This window comes from Oncorhynchus nerka, linkage group LG26 (genome assembly GCF_034236695.1).
Source record: "Oncorhynchus nerka isolate Pitt River linkage group LG26, Oner_Uvic_2.0, whole genome shotgun sequence".
In the NCBI taxonomy this organism is placed as follows: domain Eukaryota; kingdom Metazoa; phylum Chordata; class Actinopteri; order Salmoniformes; family Salmonidae; genus Oncorhynchus; species Oncorhynchus nerka.
In genome coordinates, this window is record NC_088421.1 from 44,431,127 (window position 1) to 44,440,521 (window position 9,395).

The 9,395-nt window shown below is 56.7% G+C and overlaps 1 protein-coding gene across 1 annotated transcript in view; it reads right to left on the reverse strand.

Annotated features, from left to right (window-relative positions):
* Positions 1-1,291: 1,291 nt before the first annotated feature.
* gps1 (G protein pathway suppressor 1) overlaps positions 1,292-9,395 on the reverse strand; it is a 29,124-nt gene continuing 21,020 nt past the window's right edge. Inside the window, 4 exon segments of the mRNA XM_065010791.1 lie at positions 1,292-2,012; positions 6,795-6,930; positions 7,810-7,947; positions 8,424-8,504. Coding sequence (XP_064866863.1) covers positions 1,936-2,012; positions 6,795-6,930; positions 7,810-7,947; positions 8,424-8,504 — 432 coding nt within the window. The 3' untranslated portion in view covers positions 1,292-1,935.

Here is a 9,395-nt window from a genome sequence, read left to right on the forward strand (position 1 = left end):
CAGTATCCCCCAACCCTGGTCCTCCAGTACCCCCCAACCCTGGTCCTCCAGTACCCCTCAACCCTGGTCCTCCAGTATCCCCCAACCCTGGTCCTCCAGTATCCCCCCAACCCTGGTCCTCCAGTATCCCCCCAACCCTGGTCCTCCAGTATCCCCCCAACCCTGGTCCTCCAGTATCCCCCAACCCTGGTCCTCCAGTATCCCCCAACCCTGGTCCTCCAGTATCCCCCAACCCTTGTCCTCCAGTACCCCCAACCCTTGTCCTCCAGTACCCCCCAACCCTGGTCCTCCAGTATCCCCCCCAACCCTGGTCCTCCAGTATCCCCCAACCCTGGTCCTCCAGTACCCCCCAACCCTGGTCCTCCAGTACCCCCCAACCCTGGTCCTCCAGTATCCCCCCAACCCTGGTCCTCCAGTATCCCCCCAACCCTGGTCCTCCAGTATCCCCCAACCCTTGTCCTCCAGTACCCCCCCCAACCCTGGTTCTCCAGTATCCCCCAACCCTGGTCCTCCAGTATCCCCAACCCTGGTCCTCCAGTATCCCCAACTGTGTCTTCCCAACCCTGGTCCTCCAGTACCCCCCCAACCCTGATCCTCCAGTATCCCCAACTGTGTCTCCCCAACCCTGGTCCTCCAGTACCCCCCAACCCTGATCCTCCAGTATCCCCCAACCCTGGTCCTCCAGTATCCCCAACTGTGTCTCCCCAACCCTGGTCCTCCAGTATCCCCCAACCCTGGTCCTCCAGTACCCCCCCCCCCAACTCTGGTCCTCCAGTACCCCCAACCCTGGTCCTCCAGTACCCCCAACTGTGTCTCCCCAACCCTGGTCCTCCAGTATCCCCCAACACTGGTCCTCCAGTAACCCCCCAACTCTGGTCCCCCAGTACCCCCAACTCTGGTCCTCCAGTACCCCCCCAACTCTGGTCCTCCAGTACCCCCAACCCTGGTCCTCCAGTACCCCCCAACCCTGGTCCTCCAGTACCCCCATCCTGCAGTACCCCCCCAACCCTGGTCCTCCAGTACCCCCAACTGTGTCTCCCCAACCCTGGTCCTCCAGTATCCCCCAACACTGGTCCTCCAGTAACCCCCCAACTCTGGTCCCCCAGTACCCCCAACTCTGGTCCTCCAGTACCCCCCAACCCTGGTCCTCCAGTACCCCCCATCCTCCAGTACCCCCCAACCCTGGTCCTCCAGTGGGAACCACTGCTCTAGATTACCTTAACGTAATCGTGGTAACAGGAATCTGTGGCTGTATTGGAAACTTCATGTAAACACCACCAAATAGTCAGTCTCATTTAGTATGTATCTTTATTAAAAGCTTGTTCTGTGTCGAGGTTGTGTTTTTCCCTCCCAATGTGTACTCAGTGTTTGTCACCAGGTACAGAGCAAAGTGCATCTCTTTACAAAGAACCAGCCAGCTACAGCTGGAGGTGCCTCGTCTCTTCCAAAATGTTCATTTATTTTAACTTCATTTGAGTAACAAGGTGTTGTTGGGTCTCGTGTGTCAACAGACATCGTATTTTCATTGTGTTTGTTCTCGTCTTCTCTCCCGCCAGGAAACGTAGGCCCTGGTCAAAAGTAGCGCACCATAGGGGACAGGGGGGGGCCGTTTGAGGGGACGCAGGTGTTTTTTTTGCTAACGTTGGGGCCATGTCATAGGCTGCTTCTCAAATGACACCATGTTCCCCACTGTTGGCCAGACTCCAGCTTAGCAGTTGTAGCTTTGACTTGGCCAAAAGAAGGGCACTACCTGAGGCCTGTTGTGGACAGGCACCCCACACTCCCTCTGTTCATTCAGAGGCACCAGGCATCGTCTGTGTACCAAATGGCACCCTATTCACTACATAGCGCCCTACTTTTGACCAGGGCCCCATAGGGTAGTGCACTATATAGGGAGCAGAGTGCCAGCGATGGTGTCATGACGGGACGTCCCCGTCACATGGTGCTGGTCATCCTGGTTGTTTGGCTGTTGGCTGTTGATAGCTCCCCCTGGTTGCCTTCTCTAGGAGGGGGAGGGGGACTGAGGAGGAGAAGAGGGAAGGGAGGGAGGGAGGAGAGGAGAGAAGGGGAGGAGGAGAAGAGGGAGGGGAGGAGGAGAGAGGGAAGGGAGAGGAGGAGAAGAGGGAAGGGGAGAGAGAGGAGGAGAAGAGGGAAGGGAGGAGAGAGGAGGAGAAGAGGGAAGGGAGGGAGAGAGGAGGAGAGAAGGGAGGAGAGGAGGAGAAGGAGAAGGGAGGAGAGAGAGGAGGAGGGAAGGGGAGGAGGAGAGGGAAGGAGGAAGGGAGGTAGAGAGGAGAGGGAGGGAGAGAGAGGGAGGAGGAGGGAGGAGAAGAGGGAAGGGAGGGAGGAGGGAGAGAAGGGAGGGAGGGAGAGAGGAGGAGAAGAGGAAGGGAGGAGAAGAGGAGGAGAGAAGAGGGAGGGAGAGAGAGAGAGGAGGAGAAGAGGGGAGGGAGGAGAGAGGAGGAGGAGAAGAGGGAAGGAGAGAGAGAGGAGGAGAAGAGGGAGGGAGGGAGAGAGGAGGAGAAGAGGGGAGGGAGGGAGGAGAAGAGGGAAGGGAGGAGAAGGAGGAGGAGAGAGGAGGGAAGAGGGAAGAGAGGAGGAGGAGGAGAGAGGAGGAGAAGAGGGAAGGAGGAGAGAGGAGGAGAAGAGGGAAGGGAGAGAGAGAGGAGGAGAAGAGGGAAGGGAGAGAGAGATGAGGAGGGAAGGGAGGGAGAGAGGATGAGAAGAGGGAAGGAGGAGAGAGGGAGAAGAGGGAAGAGAGAGAGGATGAGAAGAGGGAAGAGAGAGAGAGAGGATGAGAAGAGGGAAGGAGAGAGAGAGGATGAGAAGAGGGAAGGGAGGGAGAGAGGATGAGAAGAGGGAAGGAGGGAGAGAGGATGAGAAGAGGGAAGGGAGGGAGAGAGGATGAGAAGAGGGAAGGGAGGGAGAGAGGATGGAAGAGGGAAGGGGAGGAGGGAGGGAGAGGAGGAGAAGAGGGAAGGGAGAGAGAGGAGGAGGGAAGAGGAGAAGGAGAGAGAGAGGGAGAAGAGGGAAGGGAGGAGAGGGAGAAGAGAGGATGAGAGAGAGAGGAGGAGAAGAGGGGAGAGAGGAGGAGAAGAGGGAGAGAAGGAGGAGGAAGAGGGAAGGGAGGGAGAGAGGGAGAAGAGGGAAGGAGGAGAGAGAGGAGGAGGGAAGGGAGGGAGGAGGAGAAGAGGGAAGGGAGAGGAGGAGAAGGAGAGAATAGAGAGGAGGAGAAGAGGGAAGGGAGGGAGAGAGGAGGAAGGGAGGGAGAGAGGATGAGAGGAGGAGGGAGAGAGGGAGAAGAGAGGATGAGAGAGAGGGAGAGGGAAGGAGAGAGGGAGAAGAGGGAAGGAGAGAGAGAGGGAGGGAGAGAGAGAGGATGAGAAGAGAAGAGGGAGGGAGAGAGAGAGGAGGAGAGAGGGAGGAGAGAGGGGAGAGAGGAGGAGGAGGAGAAGGAAGGGAGAGGATGAGAAAGGGAGGGAGAGGAGGAGGAGAAGAGGGAGGAGGAGAGAGGAGGAGAAGAGGGAAGGGAGGGAGAGAGGAGGAGAAGAGGGAAGGGAGGAGAGAGGAGGAGAAGAGGGAAGGGAGGTAGAGAGGATGAGAAGAGGGAAGGGAGGGAGGAGGAGAAGAGGGAAGGGAGGAGAGAGGAGGAGAAGAGGGAAGGGAGGGAGAGAGGAGGAGGAGGGAAGGGAGGGAGAGAGGAGGAGAAGAGAGAGAGGAGGAGGAGAAGAGGAGGAGAGAAGAGGGGGAGGGAGGAGGAGAGAGGAGGAGAAGAGGGGAGGGAGAGAGGAGGAGAAGAGGGGAGGGGGAGAGAGGAGAGAAGAGGGAAGGGAGGGAGAGAGGAGGAGAAGAGGGGGGAGGGAGAGGAGGAGAGAGGGGAGGAGGGAGAGGGGAGGGAGAGAGGAGAGAAGAGGGAAGGGAGGGAAGGGAGGAGAAGAGGGAAGGGAGGAGAGAGGAGAAGGGAGGGAGGGAGAGAGGAGGAGAAGAGGGAGGGAGGGAGAGAGGATGAGAAGAGGGAAGGGAGGGAGAGAGGAGGAGAAGAGGGAGGGAGGGAGGATGAGAGAGGGAAGGAGATGAGAAGGGAAGGGAGGGAGAGAGGATGAGAAGAGGGAAGGAGGGAGAGAGGATGAGAAGAGGGAAAGAGGGAGAGGGAGAAGAGGGAAGGGAGGGAGAGAGGAGGAGAAGAGGGAAGGAGAGAGAGAGGATGAGAAGAGGGAAGGGAGGGAGAGAGGAGGAGAAGAGGGAAGGGAGGGAGAGAGGAGGAGAAGAGGGAGGAGGAGGAGAAGAGGGAGGAGAGAGAGGAAGAGGGAAGGAGAGAGAGGAGAGGAGGAGAAGAGGGAAGGGAGGTAGAGAGGAGGAGAAGAGAGGAGGAGAGAGGAGGAGAAGGGAAGGGAGGGGAGAGGAGGAGAAGAGGGAAGAGGAGAGGAGAAGAGGGAGGGAGAGAGAGGAGAAGAGGGAGGGAAGGGAGGGAGAAGGAGAGAGGGAGGGAGGAGGAGGAGAAGAGGGAAGAGGGGAGGAGAAGGGAGGGGGAGGGAGGGAGGGGAGAGAGAGAGGAGGAGAGGGAGAGAAGAGGAGGAGAAGAGGGAAGGGAGAGGGAGGGAGGAGGAGGGAGAAGAGGGAAGGGAGAGAGGAGGAGAAGAGAGAGAGAGAAGGAAGGAGGAAGAGGGAGGAGGAGGAGAGGGAGAGAAGAGGGAGGGAGAGAGAGAGGAGGAGAAGAGGGAGGGAGAGAGGGAAGAGGGAAGGAGGGGAGAGGAGGAGAGAGGGAGAGGAGAGAGGGAGGGAGGAGGAGGGAAGAGGAGAGGAGGAGGAGGAGAGGGAGAGAGGAGGAGAAGAGGGAGGAGAGAGGAGGATGAGAGAGAGAGGAAGGGAGGGAGGAGAAGAGAGGGAGAGGAAGAGGAGGAGAGAGGATGAGAAGGGGAGGGAGAGGAGGAGGGAAGAGGAGAGGGAGAGAGAGGAGGAGAGAGAGGGAGAGAGGAGGAGGAGAAGAGGGAGGAGGAGAGAGAGAGGGGAGGAGAAGAGGGGGAGGGAGAGAGAGGAGAAGAGGGAGGGAGAGGAGAGAAGAGGAAGGGAGAGAGGGAGAAGAGAGGAGGATGAGAAGAGAAGGGAGGGAGGATGAGAAGAGGGAAGGGAGGAGGAGAGAAGAGGGAAGAGAGAGGATGAGAAGAGGGAAGAGGATGGAAGAGAGGGAGGGAGAGGAGGGAGAGAGGATGAGAAGAGAGAAGGGAGGATGAGGGAAGGGAGGGGAGAGGATGAGAAGAGGGGAGGAAGAATGAGAAGAGGGAAGGGAGGGAGAAGAGGGGAGGGAGGGAGAGGAGGAGAAGAGGGAAGGGAGGGAGAGAGGAGGAGAAGAGGGAAGGGAGGAAGGAAGTGGGAAGGGAGGGAGAGAGGGAAGGGAGGGAGAGAGGAGGAGGGAAGGGAGGGAGAGGAGGAGAGAGGGAAGGGAGGGAGAGGAGAGAAGAGGGAAGGGAGGGAGAGGAGAGAAGAGGGAAGGGGGGAGAGAGGAGAGAAGAGGGAAGTGAACAAATGTAGACTTAACAGTGAAATGTTTAGAGAGGAGAGAGAGAGGTGGATAAATTGTCTCGAGGGGCAGTTGATTTCAAACGATGGACACAGTACTAAAACAATACATCACCTGATAAATGAAAAACTCTGACAACATGTTCCAAATCAAAACACCCGGTGAACTGTCCAAGGTTTTCCATTAATTGAGGGATATAGAGGAAGCAGCTTACTCCCCAGGGGTCCGGTTTCCCAGACATAGATTAAACCTAGTCCTGGAGTGAAGAATCTCCATTGAGAATGCTTCTATTCAGGATTTAATGTGTGTCTGGGAAAGATCCATCTCAGTGGTCTAGACTGGGGACGTGTGGTAACAGCTGTGGTCTAGACTGGGGCCGTGTGGTAACAGCAGTGGTCTAGACTGGGGCCGCGTGGTAACAGCTGTAGTCTAGACTGGGGGCGTGGTAACAGCTGTAGTCTAGACTGGGTAACAGCGCGTGGTAACAGCTGTAGTCTAGACTGGTGGTAACAGCTGTAGTCTAGACTGGGGCCGTGGTAACAGTGGTGGTAACAGCTGGTCTAGACTGGGGCCGCGTGGTAACAGCTGTAGTCTAGACTGGGGCCGCGTGGTAACAGCTGGGGCGTGGTAACAGCTGTAGTCTAGACTGGGGCCGCGTGGTAACAGCTGTAGTCTAGACTGGGGCCGCGTGGTAACAGCTGTAGTCTAGACTGGGGCCGCGTGGTAACAGCTGTAGTCTAGACTGGGGCCGCGTGGTAACAGCTGTAGTCTAGACTGGGGCCGCGTGGTAACAGCGTGGTAACAGCTGTACAGCTGTAAGTCTAGACTGGGGCGTGGCGTGGTAACAGCTGTAGTCTAGACTGGGGCCGCGTGGTAACAGCTGTAGTCTAGACTGGGGCCGCGTGGTAACAGCTGTAGTCTAGACTGGGGCCGCGTGGTAACAGCTGTAGTCTAGACTGGGGCCGCGTGGTAACAGCTGTAGTCTAGACTGGGGCCGCGTGGTAACAGCTGTAGTCTAGACTGGGGCCGCGTGGTAACAGCTGTAGTCTAGACTGGGGCCGCGTGGTAACAGCTGTAGTCTAGACTGGGGCCGCGTGGTAACAGCTGGGGCCGTGTGGTAACAGCAGTGGTCTAGACTGGGGCCGCGTGGTAACAGCTGTAGTCTAGACTGGGGCCGCGTGGTAACAGCTGTAGTCTAGACTGGGGCCGCGTGGTAACAGCTGTAGTCTACTGGGGCCGCGTGGTAACAGCTGGGGCCGCGTGGTAACAGCTGTAGTCACCTTGACGTGTATCTGGTTGCGCAGCACAGCAGCTCTGAGGATCGTGGCTTTGGCTCGTCTCTGGAACTCCTTGCCCATGTGGACAGACTTCTCAAACGTATGGCCCCTCTGGTCCACGTCCCTCGCATACAGGATCTGACATCACACATACAGGAAATAGGAAGTTACTTACTCACACGAACTGGGGAGGGACTGGTGTGTACCTGTAGTGATAGTTGATGTGTAGAGAGACTGGTCTACGGCTAGTGTGTGAGTCTATACGTGTGTGACCTTGCTGTGCGAGTCTATACGTGTGTGTGTGTGTGTGTTGTGTTGCTGTGAGAGTCTATACGTGTGTGTGTGTGTGTGTGTGTGTGTGTGTGTGACCTTGCTGTGAGAGTCTATACGCGTGTGTGTGTGACCTTGCTGTGTGAGTCTATACGTGCGTGTGTGTGACCTTGCTGTGTGTGTGTGTGTGTGTGTGTGTGTGTGTGACCTTGCTGTGAGAGTCTATATGTGTGTGTGTGTGACCTTGCTGTGTGTGTGTGTGTGTGACCTTGCTGTGTGTGTGTGTGTGTGTGTGTGACCTTGCTGTGAGAGTCTATACGTGTGTGTGTGTCTATACGTGTGTGTGTGTGTTACCTTGCTGTGAGGGTCTATACGTGTGTGTGTGTGTTACCTTGCTGTGAGAGTCTATACGTGTGTGTGTGTGTTACCTTGCTGTGAGAGTCTATACGTGTGTGTGTGTGTGTTACCTTGCTGTGAGAGTCTATACGTGTGTGTGTGTGACCTTGCTGTGAGAGTCTATACGTGTGTGTGTGTGTGTGTTACCTTGCTGTGAGAGTCTATACGTGTGTGTGTGTGTGACCTTGCTGTGTGAGTCTATACGTGTGTGTGTGTTACCTTGCTGTGAGAGTCTATACGTGTGTGTGTGTTACCTTGCTGTGAGAGTCTATACGTGTGTGTGTGTTACCTTGCTGTGTGTGTGTGTGTGACCTTGCTGTGAGAGTCTATACGTGTGTGTGTGTGTGTTACCTTGCTGTGAGAGTCTATACGTGCGTTGATCAGTCCCTCCAGTATGAGCTGGGTCAGTTCATCCTCCAGAGATAACACTGTGGTGTTGAAGGACTGGGACATCTTAGTCATGTCTGCAGACACATATGGGCTGAAGTACTGACACACACACACACACACACACACAACGGGTTAACAACTTGGGCTGAGGTACCGACTCAGGTTAACAACTTGGTCTGAGGTACCGACTCAGGTTAACAACTTGGGCTGAGGTACCGACTCAGGTTAACAACTTGGGCTGAGGTACCGACTCAGGTTAACAACTTGGGCTGAGGTACCGACTCAGGTTAACAACTTGGGCTGAGGTACCGACTCAGGTTAACAACTTGGGCTGAGGTACCGACTCAGGTTAACAACTTGGGCTGAGGTACCGACTGGGCAGGTTAACAACTTGGGCTGAGGTACCGACTCAGGTTAACAACTTGGGCTGAGGTACCGACTCAGGTTAACAACTTGGGCTGAGGTACCGACTCAGGTTAACAACTTGGGCTGAAGTACACAGGTGATGTAGGGATAGGAAGGAAAGGAATCCAGGTGTAAAACACTGTGTTGTCATGGTGCCATGACGGTCTCACCTGTATAAGGGCTCTGTTTCTGATCTGTGTGTACAGTGTTCTAACGTGGGGGGCCAGGTACAGATCCAATAGAAGGTTATCCTGCAGGAGAGAGAGGAAGGGCATTGGTGTTAGGTGCATGGAGCCATGGAGCGGCAGGAAGCCTAGTGGTTAGAGGGGCGGCAGGTAGCCTAGTGGTTAGAGGGGCGGCAGGTAGCCTAGTGGTTAGAGGGGCGGCAGGAAGCCTAGTGGTTAGAGGGGCGGCAGGTAGCCTAGTGGTTAGAGGGCGGCAGGAAGCCTAGTGGTTAGAGGGGCGGCAGGTAGCCTAGTGGTTAGAGGGCGGCAGGTAGCCTAGTGGTTAGGGCGGCAGGTAGCCAGTGGTTAGAGGGCGGCAGGTAGTCAGTGGTTAGAGGGCGGCAGGTAGCCTAGTGGTTAGAGGGGCGGGAAGCCTAGTGGTTAGAGGGGCTGCAGGTAGCCTAGTGGTTAGAGGGGCGGCAGGTAGCCTAGTGGTTAGAGGGGCGGCAGGTAGCCAGTGGTTGGTTAGGTCCAGGCGGCAGGTAGCCTAGTGGTGGTTAGAGAGGCGGCAGGTAGCCTAGTGGTTAGAGGGCGGCAGGTAGCCTAGTGGTTAGGGGCGGCAGGTAGCCTAGTGGTTAGAGGGGCGGCAGGTAGCCTAGTGGTTAGAGGGCGGCAGGTAGCCTAGTGGTTAGAGGTGGGCGGCAGGTAGCCTAGTGGTTAGAGGGGCGGCAGGTAGCCAGGAAGGGCGGCAGGTAGCCTAGTGGTTAGAGGGGCGGCAGGTAGCCTAGTGGTTAGAGGGCGGCAGGTAGCCTAGTGGTTGGTTAGTGGTTAGGGGCGGCAGGTAGCCTAGTGGTTAGAGGGCGGCAGGTAGCCTAGTGGTTAGAGGGGCGGCAGGTAGCCTAGTGGTTAGAGGGCGGCAGGTAGCCTAGTGGTTAGAGCAGGTAGCCTAGTGGTTAGAGCAGGTAGCCTAGTGGTTAG